Genomic DNA, 21627 nt, shown 5'->3' with positions numbered 1-21627 from the left:
TCTGTATCTCCCTACTGCATGCTCACTCTCTCACTCTCCCTCTCTCTCAAATAAAAATAAATCTTAAAAAAATAAATAAAACCTCAGTAGGGGTGCCTGGGTGGCTCAGTCATTAAGCATCTGCCTTTGGCTCAGGTCATGATCCCAGGGTCTTGAGATCAAGCCCCTAATAGTGCTCCCTTCTTGGCGAACCTGCTTCTCCCTCTCCCTCTGCCAGCTGCTCTTCAGGCTGTGCTCTCTCGGTTAAATAAATAAAACCTTAAAAATAAAAATAATTCAGTAATCAGCCATGTAACACATTCCATTAGCAGGAAAAAAAAAGGTGATGTAAGAAAATCCTGAACTCCCCTCTTCCCATGGACACACTGAATCTACATGAAAGAAGTTCCTATGGGGGGAGAAAACCCCCACAAACCTCTTAAAACTAGTGGAGGGACTTTGCATATTGAAGTGAGAAGTAAATCACATAGAAGCGGTAGGAAAGGCTGAGACACAATCTCGCCATATACCCTAGTTTGCGGTACAGCGACCCACACTCGGGAGGGAATTCAAAACCCTGAGAATTCCCCCTAAGGGCTGAAGGGTTCAATACTCCACATGTGGCACTTCAGTATTTATGACCTGAACTTGAGAGAGTAGCACCCACAACATCTAGTTGTGAAAACTGATGGGGCTTAAGCGCGTAAGCACCGTGGACCTGTGGCAAACTGAGAAGACACTCTTCAGTGGCTTGCAAGGACGCGCACCTGCCCCACAGCACAGCACAGAAGCAGCTGCTTTAAAAGCATCCCTACTTTATGTGAAGCAGGCTTGTTTGGTAATTTAAAAGCACTGGACTGAGGGGCAGGGGCCTGCTGGGATACCCTCCAGAAATGGGCTGATGTGTGCCATTTTCGTGCTCCACCTCTGCCTTGCTAGCACAGGCACTTGCCACGTTTTCCCTTTTTCTTTTGTCTCTTTCTGCCCTACCCCCACCACCCCTGGTGCCATCTTGACATTTATCCTGCCTTGTTCCAGCTGGCAGGTACCATGTGCACACTCCTCCTCCATGGCACTCTGGAATGCCAGGTGCTCCAGAAGGGACCTCCTTCCTACGTGCATCAGGTGCTCTGGCTTTACATGCCGTCATCTGTTTTTGGCAGATCCACCCAGGGAAGGCCCCTTGACTGTATGGTTCTGGAGGCAGGTGTTGGGGTATCCCATGAGACTGTTAACAATCGGAGAGACAGGTGTTGGTGGCCTACCACTCCTAGGGCATGGCACAAACAGCATATTGAAAACAGCCCTAGTCGTTCTGTGGAAGAGACCTATCTGCTTGTCCCACCCCTCAGGGGCAGGCTTTAAGTCTGGCACACATCTAGGGGTCTACTGAGGGGCTCTCAGGGAATGTAGGTTGAGGGAGGCTGTCCTTGGGCTGTCCTTCTGCCTCACTATAGCTTGCCATTATCTCCCAGAAAGGAGCTTACACATGTGCCTGAAGTCCCAATTTTCACAACTACCTCCCAGGGAACACTTCCAGATTGCTCACCTCTGGTGGCCAGTAAGGCTTGCAGTTGTGACCCCACAGGACCGTTACAGACATATTCACATAGATTAAAAACCACTGCCTTCGGTGTCTGGCTGCCAGTCAGTCTGAATCTAACAAGTCTTGGCAAATCTCAAATACTAGGAGCTATTAAAAATGAAATAGGCTGCTTGGACCATCACAAAGGTTTGAGAGGCAACCAAGAGCTAGGCAGGGGTGAACAACAAAGTTCATTTCCTACAAGAAGCCACTCCTCAAGGCTGGGAGAGGTGGTAGTTTCATCTAATGTTAGAAGCCAACACAGAGAACCAAACAAAATGAGAAGCAAGGTAGTAAGTTTCAAATAAATAAAATTAAAACCTCAGGGAAAAAACCTTAATAAAATAGAGATAATAAATGTATCTGATGAAGAGTTCAAAGTAATGGTTGCAAAGATGCTCACTGAACACAGAAGAATGGAAGACAATAGGAAGAACTTCAACAAAGAGACAAAAAATATAGGGAATGTACCAAACAGAAGTGACAGACCTGAAGGCCACACTGTAGAAAGCTCCTGACTTAGTGTTCACCTTTTGATTTCTTGACTTTGCAGTGGTATGAAAGTGGTATGCACTTGGTAGAAACCATAATTCAAATTCTGAATTTTGATCTTTTCCCAGGCTAGTGTATACAGTACAATACTCTTTTGTGATGCTAGGTAGTGGCAGCAAGCAAGAGCTCCCAATCAGCCACACAATCACAAAGGTAAACAATGGATACCCTTACAACCATTCTGTATGCATAGAACCATTATATTTTTTCACTTCCAGTATGGTAATCAATAAATTACATGAGATATTCAACACTTTATTATAAAATATGCTGTTAAATGATCAATCATGTTGCCCAACTACAGGCCAATGTAAGTGTTCTGAGCACATTTAAGGTAGGCTAGGCTAAGCTATGATGTTTGGTAAGTTAGGTGTATTAAATTCATTTTCAAGTTATAATATTTTCAACTTGCAAAGGGTTTATCCAGATGTAACCATCTGCAGGACGGTTCAAACAGCAGAATAGATGAAGGATAAGAAATTTGAAGACTGGGCAGAGGAACTCACTGAATCAGAGCAGCTAAAAGAAAAAAAAAATAAAAATGAAGACAGCCCAAGACTTATGGGACAACATAAAGAGGACCAACATTTGCACTATAGGTACCCCAGAAGAAGAAGGGGCAGAAAACTTATTTTAAAAAATAATTGCTGAAAATGTCCCTAACTTCAGGAAGGAAAGAGACATTCAGACCCAGGAAGCCAAAAAAGTTCCAAATAAGACAAACCCAAAGAGACCCACAAGACACATTATAATTGAAACATCAAAAGTTAAAGATAAAGAATACTGAAAGCACAAATAGGGAAAAAACAAAAACAAACCTTGTTACATACAGAAGAACCCCAATGAGACCATATGCAGATTTTTCAGCAGACACTTTGCAGGCCAGAGGGAGTGACATGAGATATTCAAATTTCTAAAAGACACCTGGCTGGGGACTGAACATTACCCACAGCAGGCAAAGAGAGCCTCTGCAAACAAGTGAACTGAAGGGAAAAGAGGCCAGAACTCAAGAGCAGAACATAGGCAGCACACAAAGGAGACACTCCCTGAAGTGCCAGGTTCTGGAGACAGGGGACACTGCACTGCAGGGCACCACAGGACCTCTTCTTCATAAGACCATTACCTTTAAGAGCAAGAGATGCAGCTGACTCTCTTAACACAGAGAAACAGACAACAGAGAGTTAGACAAAATAAGGAGACAGAGGAATATGTCCCAAATTAAAGAAGAGGACCAAACCACAGCAAGGGACCTAAGTGAAACTGAAGTAAGTAATAATCATGAAGATACTCACTGGACTTGAAAAAAAAGTGGAGGACATGTGGGGTGCCTGGGTGGCTCAGTTGGTTAAGCATGTGACTCCTGATTTTGGCTCAGGTCATGATTTCAGGGGTGTGAGACTGAGCCCCATGTAGGGCTCCTCACTCAGTGGGGAGTCTGCTTGAGATTCTCTTCGTCCCTCTCCTTTGGCCCCTCCCCCTCCCAGGCACACACTCTTAATAAATCTATCCCTAGAAAAGGGTGGAGAACATCAGTGAGACCCTTAAAAAAGAGATTAAAAAAAACAAATCAGAGATGAAGAACATAAAACATGGAAGTAAAAATACACTGGATGGAATATATAGCAGGCTACAGGAAGCAGAGGAATAAGTTAATGACCTGGAAGACAGAGTTATAAAGAGTAACCAAGATAAGCAAATGAGAGAAAAAAATTATTCAAATTGAGAATAGTCTAAGGGGACTCAGTGATAATAATAATATCATAATCTAGCATAATAACATACACATTATATGGGCCACAGAAAAAGAAGAAAGGGGGCAGAAAATTTATTGTAAGAAATAATAGCTGATGGGGTGTCTCGGTGGCATGGTCAGTTAAGCATGTGACTCTCAGTTTTGGCTCAGGTCATGATCTCAGGGTCATGAGACTGAGCCCCACATCAGGCTCCACATTCAGCATGGAGTCTGCTTAAGACTCTTTCCCTCTCCCCCCGCCCCTCCCACTTTCTAAAATAAATAAGGAAAACTTTAAAAAAAATAGAAAAATAATAGCTGAAAACATCCTGAATCTGAGGAAGTAAAGAGATATCCAGGTCTAGGAGGCACAGAGATTCCCCCCCCCAACCGCCAAAATCAACCTGAAGAGGTCCACACCAAGACATATTCTGATCAAAATGGCAAAAAGTGATGTTAAAGAAAAAAAATTTAAATCAATGAAAGAAGACAGTTACATGCAAGGGAAACCCCATGCAGCTATCAGCAGATTTATAAGTGGAAACTTGGCAAGCCAGAAGAGAATGGCATGATATATTCAAGGTACTGAAAGGAAAAAAACCTACAGCCAATATAATCTATCCAACAAGGCTATCATTCAAAATAGGAGCAAGCTTCTCAAACAAAAACTAGAGGAGGGACACCTGTGTGGCTCAGTGGGTTAAGCTTCTGCCTTTGGCTCAGGTCATGATCTCAGTGTCTTGGGATCGAGCCCTACATCAGGCTCTCTGCTCAGTGGGGAGCCTGCTTCCCTCTCTCTCTCTGCCTGCCTCTCTGCCTACTTGTGATCTCTGTTAAATAAATAAATAAAATCTTAAAAAAAAGAAAACAACAAACTAAACGAGTTCATGACCATCAAACTAGCCCTGCAAGAAATGTTAAAGGGGAGCCTTTGAATGGAAAAACCATAAATGAGAGTATTAAAAGTATGAAACTCAAAAGCAGTAAAAATAAGTATTTCTGAAAAAAGTCAGTCAAGGATTCACAAAATAAAACGATGTAAAGTATGACACTTAACATGAGGGGGGTGGGAAGAGGAGTAAAGAATGGGCTTGAATTTAAGTGACCATGAACTTAATATAGATTGCTATATACATAACATATTATATATGAACCTAACGGTAACCATAAATCAAACAACACTGATATGCAAAGAATAAAGAGAAAGGAATCCACGTATATCACTAAAGAAAGCCAGCAACCATGAAAGTGAGAAAGAGAATAAAATATCAGAGAACTACAAAAACCACCACTAAACAAGTAACAAAATAACAAATATATATCAATAATTCCATTGAATGTAAATGGAGTAAATGCTCCAATCAAAAGACAAATGGTGACAGAGTAGATAACAATAATAACCCACCTGCAAGAGACTCATTTAAGACCTAAAGACACCTGCAAATTGAAAGTGAGGGGATGGAGCACATATATCATGCAAATGGATGTCAAAAGAAAAGCCAGAGTAGCAATACTTACTCTGGACAAAATAGACTTTAAAACAGTCAGTAAAAAGAAACAAAAAGGATACTATATAATAATAAAGGGGGTGTGGTATAAAAACAATGAGTACTGTTATGCTGAAAATAAATTTTAAAAAATGATTTAAAAATTAAAAAAATAATAAAGGGGATAATCCAATCATATTTAACAACTGTAAATATTTATGCACCCCATATGGGAGCACCCAAATACACAGAACAGTGAATAACAAACATAAATGAATTAATCAATAGCAATACAATAATAGTAGGGAATTTTAACATCCCATTTATGTCAATGGGACAAATCATCCAAACAGAAAATCACCAAGGAAACAGTGGCTTTAAGTGAAACACTGGGCCAGATAGATTTAACAAACAAAATCCCAAGCCAGCAGAAAGAAAGAATAAAGATTAGAGCAGAAATAAATGATATAGGGAAAAAAAAAAAAAAGGAACAGATCAATGAAACCAGAAGCTGGTCCTCTGAAAAGACCAACATTTTTAAACCACTAGCCAGACTCATAAGAGAGCAAGCGAGAGAGAATGACCCAAAGAAACAACTCACAGATGAAACAGGAAGAAATAGCACCACCACAGAAATAAAAATTGTAAGACAACATTATAAAAAATTATATGCTAACAAATTGGACAATCTAGAAGAAATGAATAAATTCCTAGAAATACATAACCTACCAAAACCAAAGCAGGAAGAAATAGATAATTTGAGCAGACCAATTACCAGCAATGAAACAGGATCTGTAATAAAAAAACAAAAAAACAAAAAACTTCCAACAAACAAAAGTCCAGGACCAGACAGTTTGGTGAATGCTACCAAACATTTAAAGAAGAGTTAATACCTATTCCTCTCAAACTATCCCAAAAAATAGAAGAGAAAGGAAAACTTCCACAGTCATTCTGGGGCCAGTATCTCCCTATTACCAAAACCAGATAAATGTATCACAAGAAAGAAGAACTATAGGCCAGTATCTCTGATGAACATACAGCAAAAATCCTCAATGAAATACTAACAAACCAAATCCAACAATACATTAAAAAAAAACATTCATCATGATCAATTGGGTTTTATCCAGGATGTAAGGGTGGTTCAGTTTTTGCAAGTCAATCAACAGGATACATTATATCAGTAAGATAAAAACCCTATGAGCATTTCAACAGATGTAGAAAAAGCATTTGACAAAGTACAACATCTATTTGTGATAAAAATTCTCAACAAAGGAAGTCTAGAGGGAACATACCTCAACAGAATAAAGGCCTTATATGAAAAACCCACAGTGTATATCATACTCAATGGGAAAAAACCTAAGCTTTTCCCCTAAGAACAGGAACAAGAAAAGGGTGTCTATTCTCACCACCTTTATTCAACACAGTACTGGAATTAGATAAGAAAAAGAGATAAAAGGCATCCAAATTGGTAAGAAAAAAGTAAAACTTTCACTACTTGCAGATGACATGATATTACATATCAAAAACCCTAAAGACTCCACCAAAAACCTACTAGAACTGATCAATGAATTTAGTACAGTTGCAGGATACAAAATTAACATACAGAAATCTGTTGCACTCCTGTACACAATAATGAAGCAGCAGAAAGTGCAATTAAGAAAACAATCCCATTTACAACTGCAGCCAAAACAATAAAACATCTAGGAAACAACTTAACCAAAGAGGTGAAAGACCTGTACTCTAAAAACTATAAAACACTAATGAAAGAAATTAAAGACAACACAAAATAAAGACATTTCATTCTTACAGATTGGTAAAAGCAAATATTGTTGAAATGTCTATACCGCTCAAAGAAACCTGCAGATTTAATGCAATCCTTATCAAAGTACCAACAGCAATTTTTTTTTTTTTTCAGAAGGAGAACAATCCTAAAATTTGTATGGAACCACACAACACCCCAAATAGCCAAAGCAATCTTGAAAAACAAACAAACAAACAAACTGGAGGTATTACAATTCCAGACTTCAAGTTATCTTATAAAGCCTGAGTAATCAAAATACTGTGATACTGGCATAGAAACAGACACATAGATCAATGGAACAGAATAGAAAATCCAGAAATAAACCCACAATTATACGGTCAATTAATCTCTAACAAAGGAAGAAGGAACACAGAATGGGAAAAAGACGGTCTCTTTAAAAAATGATGTTGGGAAACCTGGACAGCTACATGCAAAATAATGAAACTGGACCACTCTCTTACACCATACCTAAAAATAAACTCAAAGTGAATTTAAGATCTAAATAGGAGACCTTAAACCATAAAAATCCTAGAAGACAGCAAAGGCAGCAACCTCTCTGAAATAGGCCATAACAACATTTTCCTAGATAGGTCTCCGGAGGCAAGGGAAATGAAAACAAAAATAAACTATTAGGACTACATCTAAATAAAAAGCTTCCGCAAAGCGAAGGAAACAATCAAGAAAACTAAAAGGCAACCTACTGAATGGGAGAAGAGATTTGCAAAGGACATATCTAAGGACCCGTATCCAAATAAAGAATTTATACAACTCAACATCCCCCCAAAACAAAATAATCCAATTTAAACATGGGCAGAAGACATGAACAGACGTTTCTCCAAAGAAGATACACAGATGCGTCAATAGACGCATAAAAAAGTGCTTGCCATCACTCAGCGTCAGGGAAAGGCAACTGTAAACTGCAATGAGATACCACCTCACGCTGTGAGAATGGATAAAATAAAAACCACAAGGAGAAACAAATTCTGTCACGGATGTGGAGAGAAAGGACCCCTCACGAACTGTGGGTGGGAATGCAACCAGAGGCAGCCACTCTGGAAGACAGTATGGAGAGTCCTCAAAAAGAAATAAAGTGGCCCGGAGATCCAGCAATTACACTACTGGATATTTACCTAAAAAGTACAAAAATACTTAATCAAAGGGATGTACGCACCCCTATGTTTATTGCAGCATTATTTACAAGAGCTAAATTATGGAAATAGGTCAAGTGTCCATCAATTGATGAATGGAGGAAGAAGATGTGGTGTGTATATGTATGATGGAATATTATTCGGTCGTAAAAAAGGAAGGAGGTCTTGCCATTTGCAACAATGCAGGCGAAGCAGTGTTAAGTGAAACAAACAGACAAATATTGTATGATTTCACTCATATGTGGAATTTAAGAAACAAATGAACAAAGGGGGAATAAAAAGACAAACCAAAGAACAGACTCCTACCTAAGGAGAACGAACTGGTGGTGCGCAGTGGGGAGCTGGGTGGGAGGATGGGAGTAAAGGTTGAAGGGGGTGAAAAGTACACTCACCGTGATGGGCACCGAGTCATGGAAAAAAATCGCTGAATCGCTGTGTTGTACACCTGAAACTAATGGGACCCTGTATGTTAATTAACTATCCAGGATTAAAATTTTTAAAAGTTTTTAAAAAGTGCTAAAAGTCACAAACCCAAGACACACTGCTTGGAAAGATTATCACTCAGAATGGAGGGAGAGAGTGTTTTCCAGAAATGCAGGATTTCATCGCCGCTAAACCAGCCCTAGAAGACACGTTGAAGGGACTTCCTCGGGCTGACTGGTAACGAGAAAATGCCTGACAGAAGAAACCTCACTGCAGAGGTAAATGTACAGTAAAGGCAGTAGATGAACTTCATAAAGCCAGTGTGAAGGTTAAAAGACAAAAGTAGCAAAAATAACTATACGGTAATTAGTAGAGGGGTACACGACTTTAAAAGATGTGAAATGTGACATCAAAAATATGAAACATGAGTGGGCAGTAGAAATTCAGAGCTTTAGAATGCCTTCAAACTTAAGTTGTTATCAACTTAAAATAGACTGTTATAAACTGTTTTAAGTAATCCTCATGGTAACCACAAGCAAAAACCTACAGCAGATACACAAAAGATAACGAGAAAGGGATCTAAACACATCACTGAAGAAGTTCCTCGAGCCACAACAGAGAGAAAGGGAAAAGGAAAGTAAAAGATGAACTACAAAATACAAACAAATGGAAAGATAATCATGCAGAGAATTGGGAGAATATTGTTAAAATGTCCATACGATCCCCACAAACTACAGATTCAATGCCGTTCCAATCACAATTCCAATAGCATTTTAATCCTAGGGGCCCCTGGGTGGCTCAGTTGATTAAGCGCCTGCTTTCTCCTTGGGTCATGATCCCAGAGTCCCAGGATCAAGTCTCGGATCAGGCTCCCTGCTCAGAGGGGAGTCTGCTTCTCCCTCTTCCCCTCACCTCACTCGTGTGTGAGTGAGCCCTCTCAAATAAGTAAATTCTTTAAAAAAATCATTGACAACTCCTAATAAATTAATGGATCCCCAAATGAAGCTAAGATCACAGATGTTATGTGCCTCCTGATAGAAGTACAGACCAACTCCCATGAAATATACTTGTCAAAAAAAAAAAAATCAAATCTAGGGGTGTGTGGGAGATTCCGTCAGTTAAGTGTCTGCCTTTGGTTCAGGTCATGATCTTGGGGTCCTGGGATGGAGCCCCACACCGTGCTCCCTGCTCATCAGGGGAGTCACTTCTCCATCTGCACCTCCCCCAGCTCATGTTTTGTCTCCCCTCTGTCTGTCTTTCTCTCTCTCTTTCCATCAAATAAATAAAATCTTCAACACAAAACAACAAAAAAAGAACAATCCTAAAATTTGTGTAGAACCACCAAGGACCAGGAATAGCCAACTAATCTTGAAAATCGACGACAGAGTGGGAAGCATCATGCTCGGATTTCAAACTACATGACAAAGCCATAGTAATCAACACAGTATGGTAGCAGCAGAAAAAACAGACACATAGACTGAGGGAACTGAAAAGAGAGCCCAGAAATAAACCCACACATATAGCAATTAATTCACAACCAAGGAGCCAGTAATACACAATGGGGAAAGGATAGCCTTCTCAGTAAATGGTGCTGGAAAAACAAAACAGCCACATGTAAAAGTATGAAACTAATGAGTATCTTACACCACACACAAAAATTAGCTCAAAAGGAATTAAAGACTTGAACATAACACCTGAAACCATAAAGCTCCTGAAAGAAAACAGGCTGTAACATGACATTGGTCGTGGTGCTACTTTTTTAAATCTGACACCAAAAGCAAAGGCAACAAAAACAAAAATAAACAAATGGAACTACATCAAACTGAAATGCTTCTGCACAGTACAAGAAATAATCCACAATGGAAAAGGCAACCTAATAAATGGGAGAAAATATTTGCAAATTATGTATCTAAAAGGTTAATATCCCAAATATAAAATGAACTCATATGATACTAAACAAGGGAAAAAAAAAAGAGAAATGGGAAGAATATCTGAATAGACATTTTTCCAAAGAGGGGTGCCTGGGTGGCTCAGTCAGTTAAGCATCTCCCTTTGACTCAGGTCATGATCCCAGGGTCCTGGGATCAAGTCCTGCATCAGGCTCCCTGCTCCGTGGGGAGCCTGCTTTCCCCCCTTCCCCTGCCACTCCCCCTGCTTGTGCTTTTTTTAAATAAAATCTTAAAAAAAAAAAAAAGACATTTTCCCGAAGAGACCTACATAAAGCTGATACATGAAAGATACCGGCAAACCACTAGGGAAAAGCAAATAAAACCACAATGAGACATCATCTCACACATGTTAGAATGGTTATTATCAAAAAGATAAGTAGTAAGTGTTGGTGAGAATGTGGAGAAAAGGGAACCTTTGTGCACTGTTGATGGAAATCTAAATTAATGCAGCCCCTACAGAAAACAGTATGGCTCTTCCTCAAAAAATTAAAAATAGGGGCGCCTTGGTGGCTCAGTGGGTTAAGCCTCTGCCTTCCACTCAGGTCATGATCTCAGGGTTCTGAGATTGAGTCCCGCATCAGGCTCTCTGCTTGGCGGGGAGCCTGCTTCGTCCAATCTCTCTCTCTGCTTGCCTCTCTGCCTACTTGTGATCTCTCTCTGTCAAATAAAAAATCTTAAAAAAAATAGAGTTAACATTACGTTCCAACAACCCCACTTCTGGATACTTATGTGAAGAAAACAAAAACATTAACTCAAAAAGATATATGCATTCCCATGCCATGTTCAGGGCATTATTTGCAAGAGCTAAGATATGGAAACAACTTAAGTGTCCATTGACCAATGAGTGGAGAAAGAAAATGTGGTACATACATACAATGGCATTATTTAGCCATAAAATAGAATGACATGTTGCAATTTGCAATGACATAGATGGACCTGGAGAACATCGTGCTAAGTTAAGTCAAAGAAAAACAAATACCTTTGATATAGTTTGTATGTGGAATCTTAAACCCACAGAGAACAGTTGGATGTTGGCAGTGGTGAGGGGGTGGGGAGAGGGGCTAGCAGAAATAGGTGAGTCAAAATAAGTTGACTCACAGCTGTAAAATAAGTCAAGGGTATATAATGTACAGGTTGGTGACTATAGATAATAAGACTGTATTGTCTATTGGAAGTTGCCAAGAGAGTAAATCTTAAAAGTTCTTATGACAAGAAAAGTAATTTATAACCACGTACAGTGACATGTTGACTAGGATTATTGCGGTCATCACTTTGTTACACATACAAATAATAATTATGATGTATACCTGAAACTAACATAATGTTATTAATTATGTCACCAAAATGACCCAGAATAAAAGACATGGAAGAGGAGGAAACATTCCTGAACTCATTTTATAAGATCAACATTACCTTGATATCAAAGCCAAAAAACTCTTAATAAAATACTAGCAAATTGAATTAAGCAGCACAGTAAAAAGATCATTCACCATGATCAAATGGAATGTATTCCTGGGATGCCAGGGTGATTCAATATGCACAAATCAAGGTGATGTACCTTATAGAACGAAAAGGAAAAAATCATATGATCATTTCAATAGACACAGAAAGCTTTAGCATTTGACAAAATTTGACATCCATTCATGATAAAACCTCTTCACAAATTAGGTACAGGAGGAACATATCACAACATAATGAAGGCTACATATGACAAGCCCACAGCCAACAGCATACTGAAGGGTGAAAGGTTGAAAGCCTTTGCTCTAAGATCAGAAAAAAAGACAAGGGTGCCCACTTTCACTACTCCTATTCAGCCTAGTACTGGAAGTCCTAGCCAGAGCAATTGGGCAAGAAAAATAAGTACAAGGGATCAGAAAGGCAAAGGAAGAAGTGAAATTTTCTCTATTTGCAGATGACATCATGATTTTATATATGAAAAATCCTAACGACTCCACCAAAGAACTTAGATCTAATCAACAAATTCAGTCAAGTTGCAGGATACAACATTAACACACAAAAATCTGTAGCATTTCTATACATGAACAATGAACTATTTGAAAAAGAAAAAAAAATCCATTTATAGTAGGATCAAAAACAATAAAATACTTAGGAACAATTTAGCCAAGAAGGTGAACCATCTCTATACCGAAAACTATAACACATGATGAAAAAAGAGTAAGATACAAATACATGTAAAGGTATCCTGTGTTCATAGATTGGAAGAATTAATATTGTTAAAGTGTCCTTAGTACCCAAAGACACCTATAGATTTAATGCAATCCCTATTAAGTTCCAATAGCATTTTTTAAAAGGTAAAAAAATAAAATAAAATAAAACTTATATGGAACCACAGAAGACCCTGAATAGCTAAAGCAATCATGAGAAAGAAGAACAAAGCAGGAGGCATCACAATCTCTTCCTGATTTTAATCTATATTATAAAGCTGTAGTAATCAAAATACTATATTGGCATAAAAAAAATCATATAGACCAAAGGAACAGAACTGAGACCCCAGAAGTAAACCCATGCATACATGATCAGCTAATATTTGACAAGGGAGCCAAGAATATTCAACGGAGAAAAGACAGTCTCTTCAACAAATGGTGCCAAGAAAATTGGGTATTTGTAGGTAATAGATTGAAACTAGACCCCTATCTTACACTACTCACAAAAATTAACTGAAAATGGATATAAACTTAAAGACTGGAAACCATGAATATCTTAAAAGAAAATATAGGAAAAAAAGATCCTTGACATAGGTCTTGGCAATGATTTTTTTTAGATAGGACACCTAAAATGCAAGCGACAAAATCAGAGATAAACAAGAGGGACTACATCAAACTTAAAGTTTCTGCACAGTGAAAAAAATCATCAACAAAATGAAAAGACAACCTACAGAATGGGAAAATATATTTGCAAACCACGTATCTGCTAAGGGATTCACACTCAAAATATAATAATGAACTCATATAACTCAAAAGCAGAAGAACAATCCAATTAAAAAATGGGCAAAAGACATGAATAGACATTTTTTCAAAGAAGATGTAAGAATGGGGGCGCTTGTGTGGCTCCGTCCATTAAGCGTCTGCCTTAGGCTCAGGTCATGATCTCAGGATCGTAGGATCCCTGCTCAGCAGGGGGTCTGCTTCTCCCTCTGCCCCTCCCTTCTCCACCCCTCACCCCGCCTCCTGCGTGCCCTCTTTCTATTCCCATAAATAATAAAATCTTAAAAAAAAAAAGACATAAGAATGGCCAATAGGTATGTGAACAGATACTCAATATCACTAATCATTAGGGAAATGTAAATCAAACCCGCAATGACATGTTACCTCACAACCTGTCAGGAATGACCAAAAAGACAAGAGATAACAAATGCTGGCAGTGGTGTGGAGAAAAGGGAACGCGTGTGCACTGTTGGTGGGAAAGTAAATTGATACAGCCACAGCAGAAAACAGTATGGAGGTTCCCCAAGAAATTAAAAATAGAACTACCATATGATAGATAAAATAGAAACTACCAGCAACTTCACTTCTGGGTATATTTATCCAAAAAACCCGAAAACACTAACTCAAAAAGATACCTGCATGCCCGTGTTCATAGCAACGTTACTTACAATAGCCTAGCCATGGAAGCAACCTATGTGTCCCTCCACTGATGGATGAATGGATAAATAATTGGTGGTAGACATATACAGTGGAACACAGTTCGCCCACCAAAAAGACTGAAACGTCATTCGCAACAACATGGATGGACCCTCAGGGGATCATGCTAAGTGAACTAAGTCAGAGAAAGACAAATACCATGTGATTTTACTTTTACACGGAATCAAAAACAAAACACAAAAAAAAACTCCACGCAAACTTGTAGAAATTTGGTCCCCAGAAGCAGGGGCTGCGGTGGGGGGGAGAAATTGGATGAAGGTGGTCAAAAGGTACAAACTTCCAGTTATAAGATAAATAAGTACTAGGTAATGTAATGTACAACATGGTGATTCTAGTTAATGCTGCATATGAAATGACAGGTGCTAACTACTTATGGTAATCATTTCACAGAATGTAAGTTAAATCATTGCAGCCTTTAACATCACTGTAGTTCAATTTTCCCTCAAATTGTAAAAAAAAAAAAATGTTCAAAGTCTACTATAAAGCGACGGTAATCAAAACACTGCGGTATTAGCATAAAGACATACATCTAGACCAGTGGAATGGAGAGTCCAGAGATAAACCTTTGCATAGAAGGTCAAATGATTTTTGACATAATGACAAAATGGTGCCGTGACCATTCATGGGGAAAGGGCGGTCTTTCCCAAAAATGTTGCAAGGAAAACTGGATGACCTACATGCAGAAAGATGAAACTGAACCCTTAACTAAGGCCACATACATACATTAATTCAAAATGAATTAAGTACCTAAAACAATAAAACTTAGAAGAAAACTTAAGACAAAACTTCATGATTTTGGATTTGGCGATGAGTTCTTTAATATGATGCCGTAGGCAATGAAAGAAAAAAACAGACAAGATGAACTTCGTGAAAATTTTAAAAATTTGTATGTCAGGGGACATTATCTAGAGAGTAAAAAGGCAACCCATGGAACGATAGAAGATATCTGCAAATCACTTATCTGATAAGGGATTCATGTTCAGAATATATAGGACACCTTAAATGTAACCACCACCAAAGACATTAAAAAATAGACATTTCTCCAAATGGGAGATACAAACAAATGGCCAATAAGTACAGGAAAAGATGGTCAATGTCACGAATCTTCATGCAAATCAAAACTACATTGAGATGCCATTCACACCCATTAGGATGGTTACTATAAAACACCAGAAAACTAGTGCTGCAGAGGGTGTGAAGAAATCAGAGCCCTTGTGCTCTGATGGTGGGAAACAGATGGTAGTGGCACTGTGGAAAATAGGAAGGCGGTTTCCCCCCAAAACTAAAAATAGCATCACCATAGGATCCAGCAATCCCACTTCTGGGTATAAACTCCAAAGAACTGAAAGCAAGGTCTTGAAGAGGTAGTTGCACTCTTGTGTTTACAGCAGCGTTCTTCATAACAGCTAAAGCACAGAAGCAATACAAGTGTTTATTGATCAGTAAACGGGTAAACAAAATGTGATATATACATACAATGGGATAATATTCAGCTCTAAAAAGGAAGGAAATTCTGCAATATATTGGCATACCATGGATGAATGTGGACATTATGCTCAGGGAAATAAGCCAGTCACAAAAAGACAAATACTGTCTGATTCCACTTATAGCAGGTACTTTGAATAGTCAAATCCTAAAGACAGAAAGTGGCATGGAGGTTGCCAGGGGCTGGGGGGCGGGGGTGGGAAGAACGGAGAGTGATGGTTTAATAGGTATAGAGTTTCAGGTGTGCAAAAGGAAGAGTGATGGTGGTAAACGGCGGTGGCTGCCTAACAATTCGAATGTATTTAATTTTACTAAAGTTGTACACTCAGTGGTTAAGATAGTTTTAGGTTAGTTCTATTTTGACAAAAATATAAAAAATATTTTTAAATCATGAAAGTAATTTACACTTGTTATAATAAAAAATCAAATGCAGAGACACGTTAACAAATAGCTATTCCTCCCCTAGCCCCCAAGTTGTACAAATAATTTCAGCTCCTATCAGGTAACCTAGACACGCCATTAGCTTACAGCGCTGAGCCAGCATTTTCCAGAAAGGGAAGGAAAATTCCTTTTCAGAATGAAGAACATGATTAAAATAGTTCTGTCCAGGAAGCAATGTATAAAGCGGAGATATTACTTTTATGCAGAAATGAGCAAGAAAAAAATTTTTAAATGGTGAGGGCTCAGAGTGAATGCCAAGGGGCATTCAGGCACGGCTGGAAGGACTCTGGTTCGTGTGTATGTTCCCTGAAGCTTATCCCCCAACCCAAAGCTGGCTTAGAAAAAACAATTCTTATTAAAATAGTGATAGGACCCAGCAAAATATCAGGAAGGTAGTCATTAATATATTTATAAATTGTTTTACATGTGCCACATTGACTCCCCAAAATTATAAAGTCATATAGGGGGAAATAGCCTCATTCTAATTTTAGGGATTGAGAGACTTCTAGGAAGTACTTTGTCTAGGTCGTCCAGCCCTTCAAAGCTCTTCAACCCTGTAAGCTGGGCACCTTCTAGTTTACCTGACCTCTTGCCTCCCACAGAACAAGGATGCTGAGCTAGTTCTCTCTGGGTGATGCAAGGCTGAATCAAAGAATGACAGATACATCAATGATCATGAACCATCACAGCAGCTAAGTGACCCCCAAATCAGAAATTCCTGACCTGGCTGTGGCCCAGGGACAGCCAGTATCCCCAGGGACACGTTCTCTCACCACCATGAGAAATGTCTCAACACAACGATCAGAAAGCGTTCATTGGTCCAATGTGCATCTCAGTGTGAAATAATATGCTTATCAAATAACTTTAGTCTCCCCAAAAGAGCTGGGGTCAATGTGAAAAACACTCTGGTCTCACAGGCATTCCCTACTTTACAGGGCAAGGATCTTCTAAGCAAAGATGGATGTGGGTACCTCTTACACCTATTTTCCAAGTGATTTTACAGTCAGGGCAATCAGTGAATTACTGCATTTCTGGTGCATAAGAAAACCACTATAGTAGAAATTTTAGTTCCTCCGCACTGTCCCCCTTATTTCCCCAGTTACCTTGACTTCCACATTTCTCTTTAGGGTCTCCTGATCTCCCCCCTTGGCTCCTGGAGGGCCACAATGTCACTTCCTCACCAGGTGACCAGCGACGGAATTCGGCTGCAATACCACACCTCACCGGCAGATGCCGCAGCCTCAATACTTGACGGCAAACTTTCACATTACTAACAACACAACCGGCAGCTATTTAGTGCCTACTGTATGCCTTTTTTTTTTTTTTTTAAAGTAACCTCCGCGCCTAGCGTGGATTTCAACCGGTGGCTTGAACTCATGACCTTGACATCAAGACCTGAGCTGAGATCAAGAGTCAGATGCCCAACCAACTGAGCCACCCAAGCCCCTTGCCTACTGTATACTTGAAGAGCATTACACTAGGCACTTCCGGTCAACCCCGCACCGGCTGGCTCATCTGGACAACTCATGAGGTCTAGATTACTTAAATCGCATGACGTGCTTTGAACAATGAACTGAACTGTAGTGTGAAATTATTACCAGCCTGAGGTGAGGTGGCAGAGACGCACGGGAACTTGGATCCTCCACAGCTGTCTCAGCAAGTTGGTCTGGGCACAGGGCTTGCTTTTCTTCCAGTTCCTTCCACTGTCCTTTCTTCTGTCACCCTCCACTAAGCTGCTGCTATGTCTCCAACTTGGAATCCGGGATTTGGCTCCTCTACTGCAAAGTGACGGTAGTTTGAGGGGTCGGGGTCACAGGTGGGGCGGCCCCAGGGCTGTTCTACCACATCACCGGCTTCCTGCAGGAACTTCTAGAAGGCAGGTGGCCCGGTGGGACGCAAGAGGTCGCGCTCTTACGATCTAAACTCAACACTATGTTTCGTCCTTTGATCCCCGGGCTCGCGTCCCACCTGCCAGCCAGGACAACACCTCCACGTGAAGAGCGCGGGTTCCGCTCTTCTGCCACCGGCCGGGGAGGGTCCTCTGGCGGCACCTGGGGGGCTGGAGCTCCACGCGGCCGATGGGCTGCACCTGCCCGGGGCCGGCAGTCTCGGGATCAAGCTCTGCCGCGTCCTAGCGTGCGGTGGGCCGGAGACGACTCCGGCTGGCTGCTTTGCCCGAGCCTCCCGCGCGCCCCCAGGGGAGGCAGAGGAGCGCCAGCGCCCGCGGGCTCCCGCCCGCACTTGGCGTCCCGGCCCGCCACAGTAGCGCGCGCGCCGCGAGGCGCCACGTGCTGGGGCTCAGAGCGCGGAGGCTGCGCTCAGCGTGGGCGCGTGGCTGCGGCCCCCTGTGCAGGTTGCCGGGGACGCCGCACGGAGACCCCTCCCTCCCATACACGTGCGGGCCGCGCCTCCTCCCCGCGCCCGGCGCAGCCGCGTCCGCGCCCGGGCTCCGGTCCCCGGCACCGCGAGGCGGCGCACCCGCTGCCTAGGGCCGCCGAGGGGCGGGGCTGCCGCCCGCATTGTTCCTCCCCGAGTGGCGGGCCCTCCCCTTCCCCCAGCCCCGGGCGGGGCGCGGGGCCGCCGAAGCCGCGGAACGTGGGCTCGCGCCCCGCCTTTGTCTCCCGGGTGCGAGCCGCCGCAGCCCCGCGCCCGCCGCTCGCTGCCAGAGCGGCTTTGTACCGCGGCGCGGGGGACCCGGGCGTGGAGCCGGCGGGCGCAGCCTCAGCATGGACGTGACGGTCTCGGAGCTCATGGAGCTCTTCTTGCAGAGCCCGCTGGTGACCTGGGTGAGTGCGCCCAGCTCCCTGCCCCATTGTTGGTGCGCCGGCTTCTTCCCCCGCTGCCTGCCGTGGATCTCCCTTCCCGAGGTCCCGGGTAGCCTCCGGGACGCGGGGGACTCAGCAAGTGCTCCCGGCGGAGGTCGGGGTCTGAGCCCTGGGGTCCGGAGGCATTTCCAACTCGGGAGCCCGCGCACTGGGTGCGGGACCTCGCCGCGCTCTCGGCCCGGCCAGGGGTTGAGCCGGTACACCTGTTCCCGACCGGGCCTTGGGCTACGTCCCCGTAGCGGACACAATCCGAGGAGTCACCTGGGCCCCGTCATGGCTTGACCACTCGAGAAAAGGACCCATTCCCCGAAAATATCCTCGTGTAGTTTCTGAACCTCTGAGACCAGCAGGTGGGTGGCGGCGGGGATTGGGTCTCCCAGTGAGAATGCGTACAGGCTGGGTTCGGAGCAGTCATTTCAAGTAGATTTGAGACGTGAGAAATTTATTAAAAAGTCCCTTTTGGTTTTGTTGTTTTTGTTGTCTTTCGCCCTGGGACACTGGAGAACAGCAGGGAGGAAGTTTTGTCTGTTTCCTGGCGCGGGGTGGGGGTAGAGGCCCTGGAGAAGGGTGGGCTTCTCGCCTGCGGAAGGGTGGGCGGGCGGGCGTGCGTGGGTGACCCACTCTTCCCAAAGGGGCCCTGCCCCCCTTGGCCCTGGAGAGCGTTGGCCAGGGCGCTCCGGGGTGACTTTTCCTGCTTTTCTTTCCGCGCCCCCTACCCGGCAGGTGAAAACTTTTGGCTCCTTCGGAAGCGGCAACCAGGACAATCTGACAATGTACATGGATCTAGCCGACGGCATCTTTTTGAACCAAATCATGTTGCAAATGTAAGTTATCTCCAGGGAAGAAAGAAAGAACGGTGCTTCAGAAAGTTTAAGGTTGTAGCAATGGAGCATGAAGTTCGAACAGGAGGGTTCTTTTTCAGTGGGGCCCCTGGTGTGTCTCGGTTTTAAGGTGACTTCTTTCCATTCGTGTGGATATGAAGAATTCTGGGTCGGTGGTTTGGCAGCTTGTTTGGTAAAGGCAATTTGGAATTGAATGACTGTCATCCACATAGTGTAAATAGCACAACGGACTTCAGACTCAGTTGACTGAGGTTTGAGCAAGGACGTTTAAAAAAAAAAAACAACAACACCCTTTTTGGGGGCAAGGAACTGTAACAGAGTCTGGTTACAGGAAGTGTCTAGGGCGGACGCAGAGCATCCGTGTGACTATAACGTTTCACCGTAGGGTGGGATGCCTGTGTTTCTGAGCTCTCTTCACGTGATTGTACCTTTTCAGGTGCCCTATAGCAAGTGCAATCGGTTAAGGCCTTTCTCATGACTTGGATTTAAAGTTACTGTGTTAAGAGAGTCCTGGGAGTCTGAATGCTGGCGTATTGTTTGTCTTAAAGCCCTAGAGATTAAACAGGGTCTTGGTGGAAGTTAAACTTACTAGCTTGTGTGTTTGACCACATCCTTTCCTGCAGCAGAATTCAGCAGAGCCTGTCTGATTGACAGCCTGCCACAAGTAGGTGTTGGCTCCTGAGGCTGTGTTCTGTTTTTAACTCCAAGTGCAGGGAACATATTGGAAGTGACTGTTGGTATGATTCACGGGCCCTGGAAGCAAAATAAAACGTCCTCATGTTCTCTGCAGATCAGCCACTTAGGCTCACTTACTCACCTGCAACTAAGCAAGTTGTCCTACTCTAGCATGAACCCATTAGCTAATGAGAATCAGCTTTGTGGCCCCTGAGGGGGAACAATTATCTTTGGCATATTCAGAAAGTGGTTTAAATAGATCTACCTAAAATAAGGTCTGCTTTGAAAATTTTCTGGGAACACTGCTTCTTTTAATAAATCACTTGGTGTCATGTTGTGGGAGAGACACCTTAGTTTGGGGTTTGTTTTTTTTTTTTTAAAGGCACAACTCATCTTACTAATCTTGTGTTTGATTAGATCCTAAAACGACATATGTGTTACCAGGTTTGGCAGCCCTTGTCTGAGAACATTGACGAAAAAGAGTTTTCCTGGGGTTGTCTAGTGGCATGTTTAATTTCTGGCAACTGCCCCCATTTTGGTGGACCCCAAAAATGACTGGATTCCACTGGTGCAGTGACCGCTGTGTCCTTACCTAAACCCAAGAGTGTTTAATTAAAAACAGCAGTATTCCCGGCCTTTTCATTGAGTTTTTACACCCAGGCAGAGGGGAGAACAAAAGCCCTGGGACTGTTTCTCTTTCTTCCCTGACCTTTGGAATTCCTGAAGCGTTTACTGCTTGCTTGTAAATCGGGAAAGCCTCTTGGACCATTCCTTCGAGAAGTGCCGGTTCACACTTGGCCCGGTTCACACTTAGCCCGGTTCACACTTAGCCCATGGCTAAATTCAGTTTAAAGGCATCTCCACTTCCCTTGGCAGTTTTTACCTGTTCTCTCCTTTGTGATATGCCGAGATAATCATTCTAGGAGTGGGGACTGAGAAGTTCGCAGCTCTTACGGCCTCAAGCCGGGCTTCTGGTGCCTTCTGGCCAGGGTCAGGAGCAGAGGAAGGGACAGCGGGAAGCTGTGTGGGTGGCTTTCCAGC

The 21627-nt window shown here is 42.3% G+C and overlaps 1 protein-coding gene and 1 pseudogene across 3 annotated transcripts in view; one reads left to right on the top strand and one right to left on the bottom strand.

Annotated features, from left to right (window-relative positions):
* Positions 1 to 1125: 1125 nt before the first annotated feature.
* LOC116879956 lies at positions 1126 to 18781 on the bottom strand (annotated as a pseudogene).
* A 34-nt stretch (positions 18782 to 18815) lies between these two features.
* CCDC88C (coiled-coil domain containing 88C) overlaps positions 18816 to 21627 on the top strand; it is a 122914-nt gene continuing 120102 nt past the window's right edge. The window contains exons 1-2 of one of the 3 annotated variants that reach the window (XM_032878643.1): positions 18816 to 19030; positions 19793 to 19893. In XM_032878643.1, coding sequence (XP_032734534.1) covers positions 18971 to 19030; positions 19793 to 19893 — 161 coding nt within the window. In that variant the 5' untranslated portion in view covers positions 18816 to 18970. The remainder of the gene's footprint in view (positions 19031 to 19792; positions 19894 to 21627) is intronic. The other 2 variants (XM_032878642.1, XM_032878641.1) reach the window with 2 other exon arrangements.

The sequence above is a fragment of the Lontra canadensis genome, unplaced genomic scaffold, assembly GCF_010015895.1.
Source record: "Lontra canadensis isolate GAN:19392208 unplaced genomic scaffold, GSC_riverotter_1.0 scaffold64, whole genome shotgun sequence".
Lineage (NCBI taxonomy): Eukaryota > Metazoa > Chordata > Mammalia > Carnivora > Mustelidae > Lontra > Lontra canadensis.
The sequence above is the reverse complement of the archived record's forward strand: the minus strand, read 5'-3'. Positions and strand labels throughout refer to the sequence as shown.